This window comes from Sinocyclocheilus grahami, unplaced genomic scaffold (assembly GCF_001515645.1).
Source record: "Sinocyclocheilus grahami isolate Dianchi unplaced genomic scaffold, SAMN03320097.WGS_v1.1 scaffold289.1, whole genome shotgun sequence".
Taxonomy (NCBI): domain Eukaryota; kingdom Metazoa; phylum Chordata; class Actinopteri; order Cypriniformes; family Cyprinidae; genus Sinocyclocheilus; species Sinocyclocheilus grahami.
In genome coordinates, this window is record NW_015505468.1 from 2,082,879 (window position 1) to 2,110,527 (window position 27,649).

Genomic DNA, 27,649 nt, shown 5'->3' on the forward strand with positions numbered 1-27,649 from the left:
GAATTCTCTCATTCACAGAGAGTCCGGAATCTCCACAGTAGCACTTACTTGCACTAAACTTTATTTTATTTATTTCTTTATTCTAAAAACAGAGCAGTTTGTTCTTATATCATTCACTGACTTATATAGCATTTTATTCCTAATACATGGTGATTTTTTTTTCTGACTGTTGACAGTATTCTCTAATTTATGGAGTGATAAAAGAGAAATCCTAAATCCACTCTGTAAAAACCTTTAGCTCTAATATGGCAACAAAACGAAACAAGAATTTTGAACCTGACTTTATCCAATGCTCAGAGTTATGCAAAGTACTGCATATTTGATTAGATAATGTGTCATTTGCATATTTAAATATAACATTTCAGAATGTCATGTACTGTGAATAATCAGCTGGGCAAAGGCATATAGTTATATCTGTTAGTTCAAATGTTTTATCCTATTCGCCTGTAGCAAATACTGAACGAGCTGTTGGGAAACTTGGTGATCTTGAAGATGTGCAACCATGGTGTAGTTCTTTACCTTTAGCTCTTTACTTCTGACAATTGTATACAGGCTTCATAATTAATAAAAGTGTTTATTTGTGAAAATTATCTTGATGAACGTGTAAGAATCAAAATCTTTTGTTTGTCACAGGACTTATTTTCTACCATAATCCAAAAGCCAGTACGTGGCAATATCAGTAATGTTGAAATCTGTCTAACATGGTTTAAAATGGTGATAGCTCATGGTAGATCAGGATGCAATCATCTTTTATTGGTTTTGCTTTTTTGATATTATTGTATTTCACCAATATCAAAGCAGTGCAAAAATGTGCACATATCCAAAAGACCCAAAAATTTGGCTCAGGTGCAGGACAATGTTTCGACCAGTCAGGTCTTCATCAGGCACAAAGAGCTTTTCAGTGTGTTAAAGTTGTACTCCATTGTAAATTTCTTGGCAGTCCAGAAATACAGTATTTCTGCTTTTGTGGGTTTTGTGAATTTTAATAAATATCGTCTAAAATAAGGGTTATGTAAGGGAAACAGGTCAATAATTTAGCTCAAAGGGAATCATTTAAGATTTTAAAGGGAACTCCTATTTATTTGCCCGGTCACACTTTCAGTAGATGGCAAACAACAAATTAGCTACGCATAAAGAAGCGAAAAGTTCAGCCAGTTCAATTTTGTTTGGATTATATTACAATAAATTATTTCTTTATAAAGCGTCCCTGTTATATTTCCTCACTTCCATAAATGTGCTGATTAGTGATCTTCCCCACTGAGAAGAGGATTCAGCCAGAAAGCCGCTATATGCCGACACAGCTCTCTTATCAAAAGTCTAAACGGCTGAAAACTTCAGAGCAGGAATCACACAGCGCTCTCATTTCCATACAGGCAACACAACAGATGACTGCTGCTTTCAAACACATGCACATTCTCCACCTCATATTCTTTAATTCATTCAAACATTAACAATCTCCTGCAATGTCAGTCGATAAGAATCATAATATTTGGCTAACTGTCTATTCAAATATTTAGGTAGGCGGGGGGTGGTTTTGCTCCTGTGTTCCAGCAGGAGAGATGTTCTGTATTTACTAAAGTAACCAATGTTCCATACGTTTGGTTGAATCCTTTCTTCTAATTTTAAAGGGAGAGTTCACCCAAAAGTGAAAATTCTATATTTTATTTACTTTATTTACACCTTGATGTGGGTTTGGAATGACCTCAGGGTGAGTAAATAATGACAGAATCGTCACTGCTGTCAAGGTCTTAAAAAGTCAAGAATAAATAGTCCATGTCTCTTGCATTGCATTTCAGGTCTCCTGAAGTCATATTTTATTCACTATTTAAAATTTTCCAACTTGTTGGTTTTAAAAGGCAAGACACTACAAAACATTTGTTGTTTTTGAGATTTTGAGACTACTGTTCTTTTATAACTTAGACTAGATGAATTAAAACATCATGTGTTTATTTTTTTTATGTTTTTGTTTTTTCATTTTTTCATTGACATCCCGTGGTAACTAGGATTTACACAAGCTTCAGTCTGGATCCAGAACACCTGAGAAGAGATGATGCCAACCCTGAAACAACATACAATAATTGCTCTTAATAGTGTTCGTCTGTTTGATTACGTCTTTGATTTTTCCGAACATTTCTGTAGCAACTCATAATGTAATAACTGCACATAATGTAAAAACTGCACATAATATGTATTACATTATTATCGTAATCAAATGTTCATAATGTAATCATTTTCTCAAAACGTAATTAAATCTTGAGCTCATAATGTAATCATTTTTAAATGTAATAAAACATTTTCACATAATGTAATAGGTTGTTGTATGAGAAATATATTACATCATGAACACACTGTGGCAACTTATAATGTAATAACAGTTCATAAGGTAATGCCAGCACATAACTTAAAACAATTATTATTATGTTTACAATATCATAATTATCTTTCAATATAATACATTTGAGCACAAAACAATAATAGTTTTATTAAAAGAAAATTGGGCTACGTTGTGAACTTTTATTTAGCACGCATTGCTAGTCTTAAGGCCAACAATTAATCTGTGCAAGTTAATCCTATGAAAAAAAAGTTTGTTTTGGTAATCTTGAATTAAAATCTGATCATTTGCTTCCGCTCTGGAATGGCATGCCTTCTCTGATGACGTCAGCTTGACAGAATATGCTTAACCACACCCTTCCGACCATTAGTCTGCTGTGAGTGAGAGATGAGAGGAGGAGCGCAAAACTAAAACCCCTTCCTCTACTCAATATTCCATTTCAGTTGGAAATATGCCACCACACTGAAATCCAGTCGGCAGCAACTTCCGGTTCACGCGGACTTTAAAGTAAATATGTCAGCAAACTGCGCTCTTTCAAGGATGTGCATTTAATGCATGGCCAAAGTAAGAACATAATCTAAGTGTTTAAAACATGCAAAGCAGGATTGCCAACTGTTCCCGTATTTAAGCAACATTCCATATTAAATCCATACAGAAAGCAGTTTATCATGTCACGCCCAGTTTAGGGAGGTAATTACTCTCACAAAAAAAAAACCCAAGAGCACCCTTAGTTGAAACTGTAATAATAACATATTTGGAAAACTCTTCTGTGCATATTTACATTTGCGCTCTGGAGAGCATCAGATGTTTCTATTTGCAATGTTTGCAGCATTGAGCAGTGTAGCTAAACACAGACACGTCCATTGAACCGACGAACTGAGATGAGTGACAGGCTCAGTGCATTTGAAATGATAAAGGGAGCACTCTTTGCACACATACTAGACCATCTGTAATGCATTCAGAATTTTAATTAAAGGTTTTTTTCATGATGCTAAGAGGAACAATGTTCCCTCACTAAAGTTCAGCTATAGTTTAGTTATTCTAAATAAATGCTAAAATGAATCTCAGACGTGAAAATATTTGCTTTGCTTAATCCATTCATGTACAAATTACGTCTGAGATACATTTTTGCATTTATCTCTATATCCATATATTATACACATAGGCTAAATAACAGCACAAATATTTTGACTGTCCCTTATACTGGGCTGCTTATACTTCATTATAAGTATAATTATATAATTATACTTATAATAAAGTATACTTATACTTTATTATAAGTATAATTATATAATTGACAATATTACAATATTTTTGGTCAGTTTATAATGTAATACATTTCTCATAATGTAATAATTGTTATTACATTATGAGCTCAAGATTTTATTACATTTTGAGAAAATTATTACATTATGAACATTTCATTACAATAATAATGTAATACTTATTACATTATGTGCAGTTATTCCACAATGAGTTGCTACAATTTCTGCCATATGTACATTAACTGATAGTCACCACTGACAAGCTATTACTAAATAGATTGTAGAAACTTAATTTTCTGTAAAGTTGCTTTGCAACGATTTGTATCGTGAAAAGTTCTATACAAATAAACTTGAATTGAATTGAATTCTCTCATTCACAGAGAGTCCGGAATCTCCACAGTAGCACTTACTTGCACTAAACTTTATTTTATTTATTTCTTTATTCTAAAAACAGAGCAGTTTGTTCTTATATCATTCACTGACTTATATAGCATTTTATTCCTAATACATGGTGATTTTTTTTTCTGACTGTTGACAGTATTCTCTAATTTATGGAGTGATAAAAGAGAAATCCTAAATCCACTCTGTAAAAACCTTTAGCTCTAATATGGCAACAAAACGAAACAAGAATTTTGAACCTGACTTTATCCAATGCTCAGAGTTATGCAAAGTACTGCATATTTGATTAGATAATGTGTCATTTGCATATTTAAATATAACATTTCAGAATGTCATGTACTGTGAATAATCAGCTGGGCAAAGGCATATAGTTATATCTGTTAGTTCAAATGTTTTATCCTATTCGCCTGTAGCAAATACTGAACGAGCTGTTGGGAAACTTGGTGATCTTGAAGATGTGCAACCATGGTGTAGTTCTTTACCTTTAGCTCTTTACTTCTGACAATTGTATACAGGCTTCATAATTAATAAAAGTGTTTATTTGTGAAAATTATCTTGATGAACGTGTAAGAATCAAAATCTTTTGTTTGTCACAGGACTTATTTTCTACCATAATCCAAAAGCCAGTACGTGGCAATATCAGTAATGTTGAAATCTGTCTAACATGGTTTAAAATGGTGATAGCTCATGGTAGATCAGGATGCAATCATCTTTTATTGGTTTTGCTTTTTTGATATTATTGTATTTCACCAATATCAAAGCAGTGCAAAAATGTGCACATATCCAAAAGACCCAAAAATTTGGCTCAGGTGCAGGACAATGTTTCGACCAGTCAGGTCTTCATCAGGCACAAAGAGCTTTTCAGTGTGTTAAAGTTGTACTCCATTGTAAATTTCTTGGCAGTCCAGAAATACAGTATTTCTGCTTTTGTGGGTTTTGTGAATTTTAATAAATATCGTCTAAAATAAGGGTTATGTAAGGGAAACAGGTCAATAATTTAGCTCAAAGGGAATCATTTAAGATTTTAAAGGGAACTCCACCATTAATATGCAAGGGAATTAGGACAGAATCACTGTTTTACGGCTGATCACTGAGACGGCCTGCGATTCAGTGAACGAGCCGTATGACAGCAATTCTGCAATGGATATCTATATCCAAAATATAGTGAAAACACTATTAATTAGCATAGTAACAAGATCGGCAGTTTAAGACATTAACTTGTGAGCACAAAACACAAGATACTTCTCTTTTCCATATAAATAAGGCTTTATTGGATAAATCTAAGACATATAAACTAATCTAACACATGAACACACGCATTCACACAAGTTTTCAGAAAGAGAGAGAGAGGAAATAATTAAAGAGAATGAAAATGTGAAATCCCAAGTTTACAGCAATATGTGCCATTGTATAGATCTGAACAACCATCAATCACTTAATTAACCCTCGCACCAGTTTCACATGGAAATGAAGTTTCTTTGGCATTCTGTGGACGTAAGGATACGTTCTGTAAGGAATTTCAGTTTGTTCGGGCTCGTGATGTGGAGGGAAAAGTAAATCCGAAGCTTGTGATCACTGTCACATGTTTCCATGTGGCGGTCACACTGTGCATCTCTTTTGACCATTATTCTTGATAACTTGCCCCAAAATTGACAATCTCCTTGGACTTGTCAATGTGTTCTTTTGTGTTAATGTTGAAAACTGTTCTGTGACAGGGGTTTAGGTTTAGGCTTGCTTCAGAAGGGCTAGGGTCTGATTTATGACATCCTGTTGTCTTGGGCCTCCAATTTTTGTGACTCCTCGTGCCTCAACTCGGTTTTGACCAAATCTTAGATTGTCTGATTCGGTCTGATATCCTACAGTTAATATCAGCATATTTCTGTGCATATTTTATTTGTTGTCATTAAACTGTATTGTAGATCAAACAGTAGAGCATGGCACTTGCAACAGCAAAGTCATGGGTTCAGTTCCCAGTGAAAGCAAGACTGATACAAATAGAAAAAAAAAATGTGTAATGAATACAATGTGTCGCTTTAGATAAAAGCATCTGTCAATTGCATATATGTAAATGAAAAATTATATTTATGGTCCATCTTGATCCCTAGACATCAGTTGAGGAACCCACTTGTCCTGTTTTGCTCTGAACACACTTTTGCTGTTTTGTTTTTCAGATTTCAGTGGAACATGCAGAAGAGTGTCAGGGAGCATTCAAAAGCCTGCTACATAATCCTACCGCTTTCATATGAAGAGAAGACAGCTCTGACAGCTGACGTCATGGGGTTCTGCATTTCTGCCTGAGCTACCATCGCTAATGGCTGCTAGGCCGTTCGAGATCTACAGCTCCAAGTGCACGTAAATGCATCACAATGCCTTCAAAAGTGTCATGCCTCTACGTGCTGACGGTCGTTTGCTGGGCCAGCGCTCTGTGGTACCTAAGTATATCGCGTTCCACGTCGTCCTACGTGAGCCAACTGTCCGTCCCGGCACATAAAACGGCAAAAGCGCTCAAGAGCAACGCCACCACAACCTTCAGCAACATCCGCACGCGTCCACTGAACCCCCACACCTTCGATTTCATCATCAATGAGCCCAAGAAATGCGAAACCAACGTGCCCTTCCTCGTCATCCTCATCACGACCACGCACAAAGAGTTTGACGCCCGCCAAGCCATCAGGGAAACGTGGGGCGACGAAAGCACCTTCAGCGACCTTCGCATCATTACGCTGTTTCTTCTCGGACGCAGTACAGATGCGGTGCTCAACCAGATGGTGGAGCAAGAGAGCGAGATCTTTCACGACATCGTAGTCGAGGACTTCATCGACTCGTACCACAATCTTACTCTCAAAACGCTGATGGGAATGCGCTGGGTGGCCACTTTCTGCAACCAAGCCAAGTACGTGATGAAAACGGACAGTGATATCTTCGTGAACATGGACAACTTGGTGCATAAACTCTTGAAGCCGGCCACCAAACCTCGACGGAGGTACTTCACGGGATACGTCATCAACGGCGGACCCATTCGGGACATGCGCAGCAAGTGGTACATGCCCAGAGACCTTTACCCCGAGAGCAAGTACCCGCCGTTTTGCTCTGGCACTGGGTACGTGTTCTCGGCGGACGTTGCGGAGCTCATCTACAAGACGTCCTTGCACACCAGACTCTTGCATCTGGAGGACGTTTACGTCGGGGTGTGTTTGAGGAAGCTGGCCATTCACCCGTATCAGAACAGTGGCTTCAATCACTGGAAAATGGCCTACAGTCTTTGCAGGTACCGTCGAGTCATTACCGTACACCAGATCTCCCCTGAGGAGATGCATCGTATCTGGAACGACATGACCAGCAAGAAGCATCTCAAGTGTTAGTGGGAGCTGCCTGAGGATGTGTATTTGTGCCCTTTTTTAAATCCCTATGATGCACAGATGCGATAAGGAGCCTTGGGATAAACTAGTTCTTTCTTAGAAACACTAACATCCTTCTGGGGCATTTCAAGGATTTCGAAACACGCCGAGCCCATTGTTTGAGAATCGGTTGGGGAATGTGCTATTTGTGTTAATATAACTGTGCCAGTCTGTCTAAAACTAGTGAAGGTTCAACATGCTGGAGTTTCTTTTGGTTGGATGTAGGGCTGCACGATTAATTGAATGCGATTGTCATGCGCATTTTGTTAAAAAAGCCGGTTCTGTAATCAGCAGGAAATCATCATCACATGCTTTCAGATGGAGCAGAATTTACTACACATAGCCGTAGTTCACTGACAAGTTACGCAAACAAATAGCAGACAATTTTATTGCGCGATTCTGAAATCGAAGAAATCGTACACGATAATAACAGCTATTTGCATAGCTTCTCAGTGAACTACGGCTCTGTGACGTAAATGCTGCTTATTAGTCACGTTGAATCAATGAAAGCAGTTGAATCTTCTGTTTATTCAGCTGCAGCGATAGGCATTTTCTGGGTTTCTTCTGCGAGGCGTATTTGGAGTTTCAGCGCGAGAGCGCCCTCTGGCCTTTGGATGGAGATTTACTGCTGATCACAGAACCGTGCTTCACTGAAAGATACGCATGACAATCACAGCTTCTGTCGAATCGCAATCTCGATTCCATTTCGATTTATCGTGCAGCCCTAGTTGGATGCAAAGCAGAATGTCCGTGATCGTTAAATTTTCTTTGCACATTATTCTGGTTGTACAAACGAAAGTACCATTGCTTTGTTTACTGTATGTGAAAGCGCCTGCATTGTTTGTTAACATGTTCAGAAACGTCTTTTCTTGAAAAAGATAACGCGATGTATAGTTCCTTATTTATAAGTATAAAAATTATTTTCTTACTCCTAGAAGTTGAACACCATTGCTTCAGAACAGCTCATGTTTGTAGTTATACTGTAAATCTGTATATCTAAAGTCATTAACGCTTGGTATCAAGTGTCATTTAATGAGTATCTACCGTACATTGTCAAACCTGTAGAAATGTTGCGTAAGGATCACAGTGTAAATGTGGAATATAATGAAGGTGAGAAACATGAAAAAAAAAAAAAGCTGAAAACTTGAAAGTGGATTTGATTTCATTGAGGCCAAAATGTGATTCATGCGTTTTATTTTTTCCTTTTTCAATTGTCTGGAGTAATTGAGGGGACGTGACATCTAACTGTGAAAACAAAAATGAACATATTATCCCCAGTGGGTACTATTGTATTATACTGTGTATTTTTCACATAAAAATATATAACAATGTTCTTTTCTTTTCTTTTTTTTTAAGCGTTGTTCTTTTTGTTTGTATGTTTTGCTCATTTATATTCAAGATTCTAAAGGGATAATAAAAAAATAATTTACTCACGGTCATCTCAAGTCAAAGATTTAAAGAAATTATTAATTGTATTCAGCCGGCCCACAATAAATTAATCAAAGCAAAGGCTATATAATGTTACAAAAGATTTCAAACAAATGCTGTTATTTTGAGCTTTCTATTCATCAAAGAATCCTGAAAAAATGTATCAATGTAGCAAATGAACATAATTAGAATGATTTCTGAAGAATCATGTGACAGTGAAGACTGAAGACAAATTCACAGGAAAAAATTACATTATAAATTATATTACAATAAATGCTGTTTTTTTTTTCATAGTGTTTTACAGAAAACTGGGGTATTGTCTGCAGCCATATGGCCATTTTCCAATGGCTTTGAAAACTCAATATGCATTTAGAGTAGGGCTGATTTGTAAAACATTTGCTTGTTTGGAAATTGTTTTCTGACTTTCGATGAGCCTGTTTAGAAAACCATTCTGTTAAATTTCTGTCACTTTTGAATCTGATGACTTACCTTTAGCATGTTTGACAGCATAAATGTGCTGTGGAGATCCAGTAAAATGTCCATCCCACCTTCTCCATCCTTGGAGGATTTCACCAGTCACTTGTCCTGCCAAATGCCCACAGTAGTGCCACTTGGCAGACTGGTCAGGCAGCTCGAGACGTGCCAAACGCTGGCCTTGCCAAACTCTGTCAGCACCCGTGACAAATAAAGACAGTCTTTGGCGTTGCTGTGTGTGTGTCATAATGGAGCCAGCGCTTTACAGCAACCGATTTTCAATCAGGATTGGGGGTCTATTATGGGATGCCTTCCAGGAGGCTGTTGTCAGGGCGGAATTAAAAGCAATCAACATCCTGAGGGAATATAGTGTCAAGCAAATGGCTCTTATCTTGAATAGAGGCACACTTTGGTGTCCCATTACCTTAAAAAGTGCTTTTGGCCAGTCCCAACTCTGAGGTCTGATGCAACAATTAAAATCGCACAACATCTGACATAACTCACATTCATTTTATTATATAGCCTATATTATAAAAATGTGCCATTTTTAACAGCCAAAAAAGTGATGTCCCACATTCATCCAAAATCCCCATCTTTTCTGTCTACATGATCTTCCCTGTTACAATACATAAAGATAAATAAAATAAAAATCTTTCTGTGACCCAAGAAGTGTCATCATCTAAATCCCTTCTACAGCACGATGGACAGCAAGTAAATAATTTGCCCTTTTTTTTAAATATAGTTTTGACTGCATTGAAGAAATTGGAGGAAAAAATTAAAAATTTGAAGAAAAATAAAAATAAACTGAAAAAACAAATTAGTTTTATATAAATATATAATATTATGTAAAAATATATAAAAATATTTTGGCTATTTCCATGGGTACAAAATAATGCATGAAACAAATGCAAAAACCATAATCCATAACCAATGCTGCAATTTAATGTTTATACGTGCACTGTGTGTGTGTGTGTGTGTGTGTGTGAGAGAGAGAGTGAGAGCGAAAGAGTGAGTGAGTGTGCATTTTTGTGACAAATGAGGACATCAATTTGTATAATGACAAAGGTATGACATGGGTATGATACAATAGCTTAAGGTGATATTTTAAGCTACTGTAGACAAATGCAATTAAAATCAAGTGAAATTATATTTCTGAAATATGTTTTTTCTTAAAATAACCACAAAAATGTTGTCCTTTTCATGTATAGTATGCACCAATATAATAAAGAAAAAAAACATTAAAGTCAGTTTCTTTCATTTCATAAATCATTTCAGATATTTGATAAATTCCCCATCCCACTAGTTCAAGTGCTCACATAAATCTGATCGTTTTTCTCCCCATTTCATGAGAAGACGATTAGATACTAAAACACTGTAATGGAATCTCTTTCTGAGGGTTTGCCGGTGGTAAATGATAGCAATTACTGTATAAAAAAACACACAGAGGCAGGCAAAAGATAATATCATAATCACATTATACGGTTAGAGTCCCTTTTCTTCCAAAACACAGCCATGCTCCGGTTTAATAGTAGCAATTCTGTTTTATTTGTTGTACCTTCGCAGAAAGTTTATATTCTCTGATGATTACAGAAGGGCTGAATAGTAGGGAGGGAACACGCATGGTATATAGAAAACACAATTCAACTTAATCATAATAATAAATGATTTAATATTTATTTACATTTGGGCTGAGAACAGAATCATTTAATTCAAGCTACTATACTGGTTTTGGACACACAGATGGCTTTTCTGTCATTCAGTAGTAGACATTTGGTTTCCTTTACAAAATACCTCTTGTTCACTGACAGACAGATGCATTCTGGGCTCAAAAACAAACACATTCGAGTGCTGTAAAAATGACGCGTAACCATCGGCCGTCTGGTGAATATGATATATCAGGATTAAGGTGTGCGTTGTGGTAGCAATGACCTTGTTTGTCAGCTTTAACGGGTTAAACATGGATAGTTATTGGGTAAGCGTCACAGGTGCATGTACATCGCACCGCATGAAATCAAAGTGCATCAGCTGGTAACTTCAACACGAGCCACTGACCGGTGAGAATACTATGAGCGAATCTGCTGACGAGCAGCGTTCTTCCTGTTCGGTGTCAGCCGAACAGCTTCAAGCCTGTAACCTACGTCTCTTAGGCACGGATTAAAATTAACAAGGCACCTCTAGCGTCGAAGCATCAACACTGTCCCGAAAAAAGAAAGCAGCATGTGTGCACATGGCAGCATTCGGGTCTCCGCTCTTATACTCTTTGAGCTGGAACTAAAACAACTAAATATTCCCTTATTTTAGACATCATGTATTCTATGTACAATACAGTTTGAATGTGTTAACATTCAGAATGAAAATGTGCTTTTTACATTCAGAGGGAGTCTCCCCTCTCCACTTCAGTTTTGTGGTCTACGATCTGCGCTACACTTACATGAAATAAAAGGCTTTTTTTTCAGTAATAATCATAATTCGGTAAGAGCTATGAGGTAACACAATAACAATCATAATTATAATTTAAAAAAAATAATAACTTTTTGTTTCACTAGCTATTGCCTCCTGAGATGATGGCTCCTGCTTTGAATTCTGGGAAATGGCTGCTGGAATGTTTTGGTGAAGGGCATACAGTGTCTGGGAACAAGGGCAAAAGTGTGTGTGTTTGAATAAGAGTGCTGCGTTTGATTGAACAGGTGCAGAGGGCGGGGGATTCGGGAGGAGAAGGAAAACCTGAATGGGAGCAGGAGGTGGGAGTTTTGCAGCAGAGGTCTTGAATGCGGTAGCGGCGTCTCCTGCAGCGTTCACTCTCCCCGTCCTTCTGCTCTGGTAATGAGATGCTATCAGGTGACGCTCAGCTGGGCGAAGCCAATCAACTTCACCTCATCTGGGATCTCTGTGCTGTCACAACCAGATGCCTGGAGACACAAACACAAAGAAACAAATGCACGTTAATGCAGCTGAAACAAATCACAGCTTGTGTGACTGCTGAAGCATTATTCAAAGGAATGTTCCGGGTTCAGCATGTTAAAGGGGTCCTATTATGCTCTTTTACAAAGTCTTGATTTTGTTTTGGGGGTGTACTAGAACACTCGTACTAGGTTGTTTGAAAAACACATTATTTTTCACATATTTATGTAATAAAATAATTATGTAAAACTGCTGTGCAGTTTTATGCCTAATACAGTTGCTTCATTTTTGAAGCAGCATGCTGATGGCAAACTCAAATAAAATCATGTGAATCAAGTAAAGTGTTTCAGATCTGTCATATATGAGCTTCCAAACAGCAAGGCAGCTCACTAGGCTTTGCAATGCATCATCATAATGCTAGTAAGCCCGGTAACTTTCGCACAATATGAAGAAGGATGCCAGAAAAAGACACTTTACCTGGTTCAAATTCATCAGCAACACGTAACCAGATGTTCATCCACTTAGAAATGTAGGTTCACCTCAGAAAGCACTATTTAGGCAACTTTACAGCTCATATAATAAATGGATTTTTACTGAATAATTCATGCAAGTGCTTTAACAACAGCAGCTTCGCATGTGCGCTTTTAAACCCTCCGCAATGCTGGTACACATTTACTTACATTTCGAGTGCATACTAAAAATAAAATAATAAAAAATTTATATAAATAAATAAATACCCCAAGGTACTTGATAATCAATATTATGCCACAAATTCTGTCAATACAGTTTAACCTGCATTGAATCTAGATCACTCTCCATATATTTTGTGCGCATACTAAAATAAAAAATATAAACAAACAATAGGTACTTGGTAATAAACATTATGCCACAAATTCTGCTAATAGAGTTCAACTTGCACTGAATCTAGATCGCTGCCCTTACATTTTATGTGCATACAAAAATACTAAAAAATTAAAATAATAAATAAACAAACAAACAAAGGTAATCAACATCATGTCACAAACGTTGTTTATCTAGCATTGAATCTGGATACTTCCCTTTATATTTTATGTGCATACTAAATTAAAATAGAATAATATATAAATAAATGAATGAATAAAAAAATAAATAAACCCAAGGTACTTCGTAATCAACATTATGCCACAAATTCTGTCAGCAGAGTTTAACTTGCACTGAACCTGGACTATTCCTCTAATGGTTACTATTCGTTTACTGTACTTCACATTTTGACTTAACTTCCAAAAACTAATATCTAAGAGACTTCAAAAAGGGAGGTTAAGGGATGAAAGGTAAAAGAAAACATGAAAGAGTAATGAAATGGTGGTCTGTCTTTGACGGGTGTCTAATGACGGAGCGGTGCTGGGCAGAGAGCAGATCATCTTATCGCAGGTAACACAGCCCGAGTGTCTGGAGGAAATCGACCGCCTGTCCGTATTCTCTGGAGGAGACACAGAAACTATCAGCCGCTCAGGGTCAGACGACTGATCTTAGATGGAGGTGTGTGTGTGTGTGTGTGTGTGTATATTTATATGTAAGTGAGCGTCTGCTCTCTCTGAAAAACACTGCAGTGAAATACGGGCTTGAGTTCATGCTCCTGCTAAATAAGAGGGACTGTGACCCTTAGAAAGGTCTGACCATAAAACTCCTCACTGACGTAACTCACATTTCTCCTGAGTGAAGCATTATGAATTACTCAGAAATGAAGGAAGTACTTCTTCTTCTGCTGTGTGTGTGTGCTTACACACGCAGAAAACACTCTGATGGACACACACTGTAGACACTGGTAAAATAAAAGTGATATTTGGAAATATTTAGCTTAATATGCATAGTCAACTGTAAGACTGCTACGATAGAAACATCCAGATATGTATTTGTATCTTCTACAGGAAGGACAACACTTAATAAATTAAATGTAAAATATAAAATATTTTTATGTAAAAACATTTAATAAAAAAAAAACTTACTAAATTAAAATAAAAAAATAACAATTTAATTAAATTTTTAATTTTAATAATATTAAATTATTTTTTATTTTGTATTATTTAAAAAATATGATTTGTATAAAAATGGTTAATTATATTTAAATGTGTTTCTCTCTCTATATATATAGTATATACACACACAATACAAAATAAAAATATAACATTAAAAATAATTTTATTAAAGATAGATAGATAGATAGATAGATAGATAGATAGATAGATAGATAGATAGATAGATAGATAGATAGAATTAAAATGAAAAAAAAAACTATGAAATTAAAAAAAAATTAAATAGTAATGTAATTAAAAATGCAAAATATATTTAATTTAAAAATTATATTTTATTTTATTTAAAATATAATTTTTTAAATATTGTTTTATTATTTTTTAGTGCAGTAACTTCTTATCTAAAAGCAATAAATCGTCCGCTGTACTTTGTGCCTAATAATGCCCTTCTGCTGTGATTATACTGAAAACACAGCATTAGCACAGCCTTTTGCACCTAATAGCTGAAGTGAGCTATTAGCAGGCTCATGCTATATGAAAACATCAACTTTAGTGCGACTAAAATCACTAATTTAGTTATCAAGCTAAAAATGTGTGGCTTATTCACAAACTATATTGGTTTGTTTGGCGGAAACAAGATCAACTTTTGTTTGCATGAGACAACATCACTTTCACAAGCCCTTGCAATGCACCATCCTCATTGAAATCAATGTATTTCCAGCATCAGCTTTAAAGTGCATAAACTGTTACGCTCAAACCACAGAGCCTGCATGTGTGCACACAGCAACCACAAACACAAGTCTTCTTCACGGTTCAATATCCAAGCAGCCTAATTGTCTGAGTTGCACACAGTGTAGTCAGGAGTGACATTAGTAAATGAGATCGGAGAACCGGGCAGCCTGAGATATTCCACACACACGCCACGGTCTACGTTCCTGTTACATATGCACATTTCTCAGAGTTGTTTTCTAATCATGATGTGAAGTTCTCTCCAGGGACGCTCAAGCTGAAATTAAACAATAAAACTCCACACTTCATAATGCGATTTTCGAAAACACTCCAGGTGCAACTGAGAAATGCATTCTGGGAGCTCTGTGGAGGGTCGGCGGGTGAAGTTAAGGGTAAGAGCTGGCAGATGCTGTAGAAATAGCTCTCTGAGAAAGGCCGCAGCAGAATGAGCCGCCTGCTAACACGCAGATGTTGTTTACCACCAACTCATCTAACGGAGTGATTAAACACAGCCGTCGCCGCCGTATTGCCCAGTCCACCGAGACCTGCCCTTAACGATTAGTGTTTTCTAGGAATGGCTCATCTAAAAGTTTTAGATAAAGTACTTTTCAAACTGTGTGTGTATATATATATATATATATATATATATATATATATATATATATATACAGTGGGTACAGAAAACTTTGTTCTCCACATATAGCGTGATCTGAACCCTAAACACGTTTTGTCAAAAAAGCAGGTTTTGTCCACTTTCAAGGCATCGCGAGTTCACGTTTTACTGCAGAAGCCGACAAGCGGCCATGTTGTTTTTAAACAGAAGCCGATAAGTCTTTTTTAGCGAATCAGCGTGCTGTATTCAGGTCAGGTGACAAGGCTACTTTCACTTTGAAAAGACATGCTAGCTGAGAGGAGTTTCTCAAAGCTGACTAAAAGTGATCGAGGATGGATCATTTCTACGAACTTGATGAACCTGTGATATCTTCTTCAGGGCAAAAAAGGAAAATAAAAGCTGAAACGTTTTCACGGAAACTTGCAAAAGCAGCGCGTTACAATGATGAGGGAAAAGCGCCGTGTATTGCATCACATCCATACAGTTTATGATCACAACAACAACGTTTGTCAGGCATCTACATTGTCATCCGAGGAGATTACAAAGATAAACAAATGTTTTTTAAACTCTAAAACATGAAATGTGGAGTTGTCTGCTTTTGCTATAAAACAAACTTTTAATATGTTAAAAAAACATACTTTCAATGAACTTTAATTTTGTAAATTACCTGTATTTGTTTAAGTTATTATTACTATTATTATTATCAAAATAACCCAACTGCAGTTTGATTGATATTACATGGAATGTGCAATAAAAAAAATGTGATTTCTGAAAAAAATTTAAATGGAGTTATCGGTTTCAATGATAAACCGATATATCTGATATATTTCAATGATATTTATATATATATATATATATATATATATATATATATATATATATATATATATATATATATATATATACACTATATATATGTAGGTAAATGTGACATTACGTGACATTGTACAAGACGTTATATTGACGTCTTTACGTGGCTGAAACACTGATTGAGTGATTACATGAGACAGGACATGGATTGTAAAGTTGTACTCTTTCTTTTAACTTACCTTCGGATGTTTAGTCATGTTTATTTTGTGCTGAAACTGGTATTAATGTGGAGGAGATGATCAGTTCACATGCGCCTCGCGCTGCTGCGTCTGTTGATCGAAGTGCTACAGCGATCTGTCACTTCACATTAAACAGCGCCAAAACGGCATTAATTGTTTGAATACTGCAATACAAATGGACAGAATTTGAAATCTGAGACTTTGTTTCATATTAAAAGTACCAAAGCACAATGCTTATTGCGATATATTGCATGGGAAGTTTTTTGATCCACTTCAAATGTTGACTACTGTAAATCAATTATACTAAAGTATCTTTGCAACAGGTATTTTTTTATGCTTTATCCTTCACATGTAATAACCTAAAACACTGTCTAACACTTGATGGCTGCGCTGTCAATTCCTCGTCATCAGTTAGGAACCTAGGTGCGCTATTTGATAGCATAGCATAGCATTTCATGCGTTCATGACCTCAAGGTTAGATTATTGTAATGCTTTATTGGGAGGTTGTTCTGCACGCTTAATAAACAAACTCCATATGGTCCAAAATGCAGCAGCTAGAGTTCTTACTAGAACCAGGAATTATGACCATATTAGCCCGGTTCTGTCAACACTGCACTGGCTCCCTATTGAACAACGAATACATTTTAAAATCTTGCTAATTACTTATAAAGCCCTGAATGGTTTAGCTCCTCAGTACTAACGCATTATTGTCCTTCACGTCCGCTGCAATCTCAAAACTCTGGCCATTTGATAATACCTAGAATATCAAAATCAACTGCGGGCATCAGATCCTATTCTTATTTGGTGCCCAAACTCTGGAACAATCTACCTAGCGTTGTTCGGGAGGCAGACACACTCTAGAAGAACCCTAGAGACAGATCCCCTGTGAAGACCTCAATGACCATCGGCACAAGACCACGGGAACCAGACGAGTCCTCTGCTCAATCTGACGTGCGTTGCAGCCTGGAATTAAACCACGCCATGCTGGTTTCGTCTGGCCAGAGGAGAACTGGCCCCCCAACTGAGCCTGGTTTCTCCTAAGGCTTTTTTTTCTGTCACCGATGGAGTTTTGGTTCCTTGCCACTGTCGCCTTTGGCTTGCTTAGTTGGGGACACAATTTCTGGCAACATTGTTGACTTGAGTGCACAGATACTATTGGAAGAGAACTGAACTGTGCTGGACATCACTGAATCAACAATGAACTGACTTTAACTGATAAACTGACTGTTTTCTATTGTCCTCTTGCATTATCAGCACTCGTTTTTGCTGTTTAACAGTGTAAAGCTGCTTTGACACAATCAGTATTGTATAAAGCACTATATAAATAAAGGTGACTTGACTTGAGTTGATGAAACACATCTATTCGAATATGATCTCAGCAGACTATTCATGACAACGGTGAAAGCATTATCCTATCCAATATAACGGGATCCACTTAAAAGTGGATTAAAGCTGCGTCTATCAGCACTATCTGTCTCTAGTCTTCCACAAAGAGTGAAATGCAAAAGGCCGGGGGAATATGAACAGATATTTCTACAGGATCCTGCGGTCTAATGCGTTCCCTTCTTCATCTATATGGGTTTAGTGAAAATGCTCGGTGACATTTTAATTCGGGTATTCATGTACCTGCCAGAAATTCCCAGTTCTGTCTTTTTTTTTTACGCATTAAAAGGCATCATTAAACACTCTTCTAATATTCTCTCAGGTTTGTCATGTGCTCAGAGTAATCAATAAGTAATTATGTAATGAAAATTCATTACGCTGTCAAAGACGTGATTTCAGCGAATAATAAATGAATGGCTGTGTGGGACCTGAGAGATGTACGGCATGCATATTCAATGCACAATGATCAAAACAAACAGCATCGTACAAAAACAAATCACTTTTTGTTCCTGACAAACTGAAGGACTTGCCGTGTCTTTTCAAGTTTTTCGTAACTGGATTGCAAAAAAAAAGTCGCAATGGCCTCAATTACATTGTTTACTAAACTACAAGTTTATTAAAGTTAACTAAAACTAAAACCACTATTTAGTATTAAAATAACTAATACTGAAATAAAAAATAATAAAAACTATCTAGAACTATATATAAAAAACACAACAAAATTACTAAAACCAAAATTTAAATAAAAACTCAAAATTCAAATATAAAAATGAATAATAATAATAATCATAGTAAATATTATAAAATCCAGTTATTCGTAACTGATTAAAAAAAGGCTCAGCTGTCTTGAACAAGTCAGATCTATTTTATTTCAAGTAGCATTTCCTTGAAAGAAAATAAATGTTAAATGAAATATAAAAAAAACTTACATTGATTTTTATTTTAGATAGTTGCCAACTTGACTTGATAGATATACTAAAACGGAAATAAAATAATAAAATAAAATAAATGAAACTAAATCAAATTTATTTTAAAAATATATATACAGTATATATATAGATACAGGGTGCGAACTACGGGGGAGCTAGGGGGAGCTCGGCTCCCCTTAATAAGACATGGGCTTGTGAAATTTTGGGGATCTCAAAAAATATTGACAATGTGTTATTTTGACGTGCAATTTCAGTTTTGTGTAATGTGATCATCGTGGATTATTATGTGTAAAATTGCAAAAATATCATTCATTCATGCATGATGGCGATTTAAACCTAATTCACTTCAATAAAGATAACTATACATGCTATTCTTGTCATGAGTATCAAGGTGTGGGGGCGCTGCGGTGCAAATTCCACTCATGTTTAGTACATGTTAACTCAAAGATTTGTAGAAAAAAATATAAACGTTGGACTCTGTGGTCGATTCTGTGTTAAGGTAAGGCATGTTATTTGCAATTATGTGTTGTGGCTGGGTTGTTATAGGTAGGGGCGTGTCTACGTCGTGGAAACAGTTGTTCATAATTGGATTTTGAAAGTAACTTTATAGAGATTGCACCCACAAAGAGCAATTTCTAGCCAATGAAATACAAAGAGCATAACCAGAAAATGTATATGTATATTTTACAGTTAATTTCCATTACTTTTCCAGGCCATGATATTCCCAGCTTTTCCTGAATCATGGGAATCCTGCAAGATTCTCTGCGACATTTAGCATCCGAATACTCACCAACTTAAAGGTCAATAATTTATAGGTAATTGGGTCTTCTACAATCTTCTGAAGGTTAGCAGCCACTGGGAAAACACATGTAGAAAAAGATACTGACATTAGAACTGTGTGCTAGAACTAAACAAAAGATATGTGGATATGCAGTATCTCAGTATTCATGTATTTGCTCTGAAATGGCTTGAAGCAGGGGTCTCGAACTCAAATTACCTTGAGGGCCACTAGGCAAATTGTGTGTAGCCGTGAATTTTAACTACATGCATTAATTGGTGCAGTTATGGCGTTACTGATGCATGGACAGCTCTTTTCAGAGCTGAGCGACTCATCTTATCTGTATACCTAGCATATTGCTCTGAATGTTTAGTGAACTAATGACCCCTGGAAATGTTTCCCTTTTCAATTTTCTCCTTGCAGATGAAGCCGGTATGAGCTCCATTAAAAGGCCAGAAACATCACGAGTTGCTGTGATGTTATAGTCAGAAGTCATTCAAATATTTATTAATATCTGTAATTAATATTTATATACTATTATTATATTACAATATTTAAATAATAAAATGTTTATTAATTAAAAAAATGATTATGCAAATAAAATAACCTAACAGTAGAGCATGCCGTATGGCAAGATTATGGGTTCGATTCCCAGGAAAATGCATGAAGTAATCACATGTCTACCTTCAATGCCATGAAAATCACTTTAGCTAAAAGTGTATTTAGGGACTAAAATGCAATCAATTCAAACTTATGGTTTTTGTAAATAAAAGCATTGCATTTCAGTCATACAGGCAAAATAAAGTTGCTGCACTGAGACTGTAACTGATATTACAGGGTTTCTAGAAATATGGAAATAACGTTGACTGTACCTTCTGAGCACACTGCAAAAAAACTGGTGCTCTTTCTTAGTATTTTTGTCTTGTTTTCCCAATACAAATGTCTAAAGATTCTTTCTCAGAAAACAAGACTTCATATCTTAATTTTGCATGTCAAATAAAGGATCTTGATTTAAGAATGTATATGCAACATTTCAAGCCATAACTATGAATTTAAGATTGTTTTGCTCTGATTCAAGGCCTTTTAAGACCTTCATTTTTGGAACGGCAAATTAAGACTTCTTAAGACCTTTTTAAGACCGGGCAGTGTATTGGAGTTTAATATAATGCACATGCAACTGACCCACAACAACATCATGGCCATTGACCAGACCAGCAGAGAAGAGCTCCTGAGAAACTCCATCAGCAGTGTCTGAGGAGAAAAAACACAGATGCACAGCATGATATCACAGCAAGAAACCCGAGAGAACACAAAGTTAAAAGCATGTTCTGGCAAACCCACGCACACAAACATCAACAAGCAAGTCGCAATGGCCTCGATTGAACTGAACACGTCAGATCTCGAGCTGGGCAGTGTGACGAGATGTAGCAAGCAATGATCGAAAGAAAGCAAAGTTTAGTGTTTTATATGGAACGATATTCCGGACAATTTTCAAATAGAATAGCAAATGGTTTGCCACTTTAAAATATAATCAACTGATGCGCAGTCAAACTTCAAATGTGTCAGAATCAGAATCAGAATTTAGAGTTGGAACAAAGAGTTTCATGATTTGCATTTTAACTTTTAAAGAAAATGTTAAATAATGTGTGACTTATTTATTTGTTATAAATAACCTAAATAATTTGTGGTTGCCAATAGGAAGGTTAACCCTAACCCTAACGTGATAGATAGATAGATAGATAGATAGATAGATAGATAGATAGATAGATAGATAGATAGATAGACGGACGGACGGACGGACAGATAAATAGAAAGACAGACAGACAGATAGACAGACAGACAGACGGACAGACAGACAGACAGACAGACAGACGGATAGACGGATAGACGGATAGACGGATAGATAGATAGATAGATAGATAGATAGATAGATAGATAGATAGATAGATAGATAGATTCACACAGAGAGAGAGAGAGAAAGAGAGATCTGCACACATGCAGAGCTCATCACGAGTCAGAGTGTGAACTGAAGGAATGCTGAGATATTTCTCACGCTGGGCGTCTCTTAAGGTTTCTCTATTGCTAATGCTGCCTTCAAGTCACTCCAAAAAGATTATTTTTATTAGACGCAATAAACACCAGCACAATGTCATAATTACCAGTAGGAAACTGGATTTTCTCTGAGCTCCTGCTTACTGAGCTGGAGTCGTTTCGGCACGGCAGAATTAAATTTCTATTAATCATAGTCAGTTTTCAGCGTGTACAGTGACTGCACATTTAGTTCATGGGAGATTCTTCTGGGTTTCATCTATTTTAAAACCTGGAATAAAAATCTGATAACAGTCTTCATCAAACTTCAACTGGAGTTTGGTATGATATGCAATGAAAATGACATTTGAATTTTTGGAGAATGCAACAAGCTGTCTAGCACTTAATTAATTTTATAAAAACAAAATAAAATGGATTGTTTCGTAAAGGTGGGGTAAGTGATGTCTGGAAGCCAATATTGATATTTCAAATCACCAAAACAAACACGCCCCTACCCCAAAAGGGTCTCACCCCTATTTTGATAGCTCCGCCCCACACATACGTACGCAACGATTAATTCTGTGAAACAAAGCAAAACCAATGTTACACCGTGTCTACACCAGACGTGAGTGGTGCGGCGCGACAGAAGACTATAGAACTCATTATAATCAGTGATGCTGTCTACACTGGATGCGGAGCGGCGTGACACAACGCGACAAATCCCCGACAGAAAACTGCTGCTGCGTTCTATTTATGACGTACTGACACAAATTTCAAATGATTTTCAATGGTCGATTTGTCGCGTCCAGCTGTTGCGGCGCGAGGCACGGTGTTACTCACCTATCGAGAAGAAACAAAGCAACCTCGGCGTACGATCGCAGGCCTCCGCTCCTTGAGTTCTCTCCAGCGCTGGAAAGCTGATCCGATATTTACACGGGTCCTACTTCTTGCCTTATCGTAGTGATGTTATGTTCAACACGGAAGCTTTGAAGCTTGTATCAAAAAAACAACACATTTCATATTGAAGCTCTGTATCGCAGCATGATTCGTTTTGAGAAAAGCATGTGATCTATGATGTCCGAAGCTTCATTCGCCTGAAAACCACGTGACTGCTTCAGTATCTGGTTCAAACAAAGCGAACCTCAGCGCGTTTCCTTTACATTATGTTATATTATAGTGTTAGCATTGTTATTTTGTTTATTTTTAATCGTAATTTATATATTGACCTCAAAAATGAACTTTGGCCATAAAATAACAGTATAAGGACTGAGGCAGAGTTCAAATAAACAGATCATAGATTTAATTTATGAATTTATGTTTTATTTATTTTAGTGCCAGTACACCGACACAAATGAATGACTTTGACAATTATTTATATAAAATATAATAAAACAAAGAATCAGTTGTTGAACCACATGTGAAACCACTGGCTGTATCGGAACATAACACTTTGGAAGGTGTTATTTATTTTTATGACCACTAGATGGCCACACCATTTTAAAAAGCTTCGAGTAATGAACCTTTTTCCGATATAATTGTGTTGAAAGCTTTGCTGGTTCAGAACGCTTCACTTCGCCATCACTACCTTATCGTAAGCCTTCTTTTGTTCCGCAGACGTTTTCCTCTTTTGTTTTTTTAATCCGCCATCTCTATTTTTCTGTCGCTCGGCTCGGCTAATGTCCGTCCTGTGCACTAAGCGCTCTCTCCTCCGCATCATGAGTAGACACGCCCCTTACTGCTGATTGGCTACAAGTTTGTTTTGGTACTCGGCCCGACTCTGTATTGTAAAGCGTTTTTGAAAAAATACATACCCCACCTTTAATTTTCAATCTGGTACCATGGCAAAGATGTGCTTCCCTTTCCTTTATTCCACAAAATACTTGATTTAATGATTATGACAGCAGTACTGGGGACAGATTTTTATTTTTTTTGAATTGCTATTTTGTACACATAAATACCAAATGAACTGCAATCATTGTAATTACTTTTCCCTAATTTTTGAGAATGTTGAAAGATTAAATTTGCATTAAAATCAGGGAAATTGTACTTTGCACTTTTTCTAAGTCCTTAAAGCTATTATAATATATAATTCAAAAACAGAATGACTGGTTAAAAACAAACAAATACATCTATTAATCTAGCTGGATTACAACCAAACATGCCTACACTTCCCATCATTCCATGTGGTTGCACTAGAACAAGAATATATACATAAAGCATGCAAACCTAATGCCCATCCTTTACTTTTCATTTTGTTGCACTAGCGCTAACAAAGCTCCAAAAGTCTGTCAGGAAGTGAAAAAGAAATTGTGCCCATTTTATTCTGACCAAAATCACGTCGTGATGTTTCCCGGCCTCGTAAGTGGGAATTTCCCGGGAGGATTTGAAGGCAGCATAACACTACGACTGCGGCTGATGTATGATGAGGTGCACTGACCTTGCCCTGGAGTGAATTCAAACCGTATGTCATTCAACTCCTTCCTTGAGTTCCTGAGGGAAAGACGGAGAGAGAGAGAGAGAGAGGAGATATCTGTGGTGAGAAATGGGCGTCCACCTGTCCGTCTGACTGTAAGAAAGCCAAGTGAGATCACAGCCATCTGTGCTGTTTCACTGAGCGTGTTTGCCGAGCCTGAAGTACACACACACACACACACACACACACACACACACACAGATACGAGCCTCAGCGGAGTCCTGTCCTCAGAGCTCTCCATATAATCATTTTGGAAGAAAATTTGACAGTGCCAGTAAGCAAGCAATCAGTGGCATGTTTTGTAAACCAGCGAGCTTCTTCTGTGATTACAGGGGTTTGGAGGAGAGATCGTTTTACACAAGCATTCAGGTGGGCTTTTAGAGGGAGTGCTGTGTTCATTTGAGTCGCTTTAATGAAGGAAGGCTTCACTGTACTGTAGATGATCTGCGGTTAAATGGCATTTCATATCACTAATGGATCTTTCATCATTTATAATGTTTTTTTCTCCATTTCGGAGATTAATGTGGTCACTATGAACTGTTGCTGTATGGAAAAGAGTTGTACTGCAATGGAGGACTAGGAGTGAAATGAAGGAATAATTATCAATTTTACATAAAAAGGAAATAAATTATTTTTGTAAATGGACAAATTAATAGACATTTAAAACTGCATATTTAATTGTAATTAAATACAAATAAATCAATAAATCTATTACATTTAAAAATACATTGACATTTTAAACGATTTAATTCACGTTTTAAAATTATTAATTAAATAAATGAAATGAATAAATATTACTTACATTTTAAAATAAATTGACATTCTAAAACACAAATTAATAAATACTTCTTAAATAAAAAAAGAACATTTAAAACGGTCTATTTACTTCGTGTTGTAAAAGAAAATAATAAATCCATATTTATTAATGTAAACATAAACTGACTTTTAAAAATCTATTTAATCCACATTTTAAAATGTAGTTAATTAAATTAAAAAATAAATCAACATTTAAAACTGTCTATCCAATTTATGTTTTAAAATATAGTTTAAAACATAATAAATAAATAAATATATTTTTAAAAAATTAAATAACATTTAAAACTGTCTATTTAATTTGTGTTTTAAATGTAGTTAAGTATATGGACCATAAATAGTGTCAAAATCTACTTAAGTATATACAAAACCTAACCAAAAACAACTGTTATATTATATGCATTGCACACATCAGGGGTACAGCAGTGATATGAAATGTTTTGCTTTTAAATTTTCAAAAAATGATACTCGGTATCACTGACATCATTACTACTAAAGATGTGATGCCAAATGAAAATCTGAAAACATCATGATTATCTCCCAAAACGGCCTGAGGGACTATCTAACAGTGGGGTATAATGGTATGATGGTTCCTGGAGCGAATCTTCATGATCCTAAGGCTCTGGCGTTCTCAGTAAACACACCTGGAGTGCATCAACGCTCTGGTTCTTCTCACTGATGTTTATGATAAAGCGAGATCTGAGCCAGACCTTCACTTTGTCCTCTCCAACATTAAACAGTCTGTTCTGCTTCAGCAACAAGGCCTGACAACCTCATAAAAGTTAAGTTTGCAGAGGAAAGGCAAAGGACACAAATAATATGCACAGGCTGCAGTCATTTAAGCAGAAGAGAAGACTGAAGTCACCAGAGCTACGGGAGATGAAGCTCGTCATGCTTCACCGGGGAATGTGTCAGACAGAAAGGAAGTAGGTGGACACTCTGGGTGAAAAGTGTCATGTCAAGAACACGTCTAGGTCAGATTTCATGCCATTTTAAAGCCAATTTCAGCACCGCTTTAGCTTGTTCTAAAAGTATGCAGCTTAATCATGCTGCCTTCTAAGAAACCTTCTTTTAGGTTTCAGATTTATCCTTCACAAAGACGACAATCCTATAATAGACTGTGACGAGAGCTCAGTGGAAAAAAAATCCCCCCACAAAAAATTAGTGTAGGATTTACTTTGAAAAATGTTTTCCCTCACAATCACTAGTGAACACACACACACACACACACACACACACATATATATAAAGTTTATTTACAGACATTGTAATGTGACACGGTGTAAAACTTGACATAACCGTTTTGATTCTGTTGCTCAACAAAATACCTGATACTGCGTTTAATGTACGCATGAATCCCGTTTCATTTTATGAAAGGTCAAGACTCCATATTAGCGAGCAGTGTGTGTGTGAGTCCCTTCAGTGGCTGCTCCAGAGATCCAGCTGCGCTATTGAGCCCAGTGGACTTATTTAGCAGATTGACACTTGCATTAGCCTCATTTTCTCTAGTACTAGATTATAATGACAGCAATCATCACTGGTGTCGCTCTCCACCCCTCCGTCTCTCTCCCGCTCTCAAGTAGGTCACTTAACTGATCGTCAGAGGAATGGGATCTTACTCTAGGCGAATATACCAACAGCAAATTTAAGAGGTTTCTATAGCCAATCCCACATTATGATGCATGGTGGGCTGTCAATGGCACGGTGGACCTTGAAGACTAAAAAGGATTTTAAAGAGCTAAACCATCATGCTGGCAGCGATAAATACGTTATGGAGCTAATAAAAAGTAGTCTGTAGGGGTGTGAAGCAATCTCAGCAGGCAGATGAAATAAAACCAGAATTTTTTTCTTCTGATTTTAATGATTTCTGTTGTTTTGTATATCTTCCTCCTATGCCTTGTTACACTTTTGTCATTTCATTTCAGTTTAAGGCTGATATTATCATATCAATAACATCCTACTGCTTTCTACCCACTAGCATCAGAAAATATATAGTATCTGTGTGTGTGTGTGTGTATATACTGTATATATATATATATATATATATATATATACACACATACACACACACACACAAACAATGTGTATTTTAAGGTTCAAAAAACTTAAATCAGTATCATTATCAAATCAAAATCATTGAGTATATGAGGATTAAACATGCGTTTACATCAGGTAATTATATACTGTTTCAGAGCAAAACTCAGAAGAAAAGACAGCATTTGTAATGCTCAGTTACAAAGAGAAAAGCCTCATTGTTTACATGATAAATAGACAGATACTAACAAATAAATAGATAAATAGAAGAATTAAAACAGTAAACCATTATGTTAATGTGTTTATAATTATGTTATGTTAATAATTAAATATGTATTTAATTATTGATGGAGTTGTTGCATTGCAAAGCCCATGACTGTAAAATAAATAAGTAAATAAATACATAAACAAACAAAAATAAAAAATAAGGAAATCAAAATTAATCAAATTTGCAATGGGTTTACTTCAAACATTTTGGAAAGGGTAAAATATCAGGATATTATTTACCAGGTACACTCTAAAAAATGCTGGGTTAAATACAACCCAGTGCTGGGTAAAATAGGGACAAACCCAGCAATTAGGCTGTTTTGACCCAGCGGTTGGGTTAAATGTTT

The 27,649-nt window shown here is 36.2% G+C and overlaps 2 protein-coding genes across 2 annotated transcripts in view; one reads left to right on the top strand and one right to left on the bottom strand.

Annotated features, from left to right (window-relative positions):
* Positions 1–6,276: 6,276 nt before the first annotated feature.
* b3galt1b (UDP-Gal:betaGlcNAc beta 1,3-galactosyltransferase, polypeptide 1b) lies at positions 6,277–7,371 on the top strand. The gene has a single exon (XM_016292649.1). The coding sequence runs from the start codon at positions 6,363–6,365 to the stop codon at positions 7,356–7,358; it is 996 nt and encodes a 331-aa protein (XP_016148135.1). The 5' UTR covers positions 6,277–6,362; the 3' UTR covers positions 7,359–7,371.
* A 3,533-nt stretch (positions 7,372–10,904) lies between these two features.
* The window catches only part of LOC107600692 (STE20/SPS1-related proline-alanine-rich protein kinase-like), a 51,879-nt gene continuing 35,134 nt past the window's right edge, over positions 10,905–27,649 (bottom strand). Inside the window, exons 7-10 of the mRNA XM_016292647.1 lie at positions 24,153–24,205; positions 20,870–20,938; positions 19,700–19,764; positions 10,905–12,205 (exon numbers count right to left, since the gene is read on the bottom strand). Of these exons, the coding sequence (XP_016148133.1) occupies positions 12,131–12,205; positions 19,700–19,764; positions 20,870–20,938; positions 24,153–24,205 (262 nt within the window). The 3' untranslated portion in view covers positions 10,905–12,130. The remainder of the gene's footprint in view (positions 12,206–19,699; positions 19,765–20,869; positions 20,939–24,152; positions 24,206–27,649) is intronic.

Bases quoted from the DNA above. Each gene is read 5' to 3' on its own strand.
- b3galt1b (XM_016292649.1), top strand. From the start codon at position 6,363: ATGCCTTCAAAAGTGTCATGCCTCTACGTGCTGACGGTCGTTTGCTGG.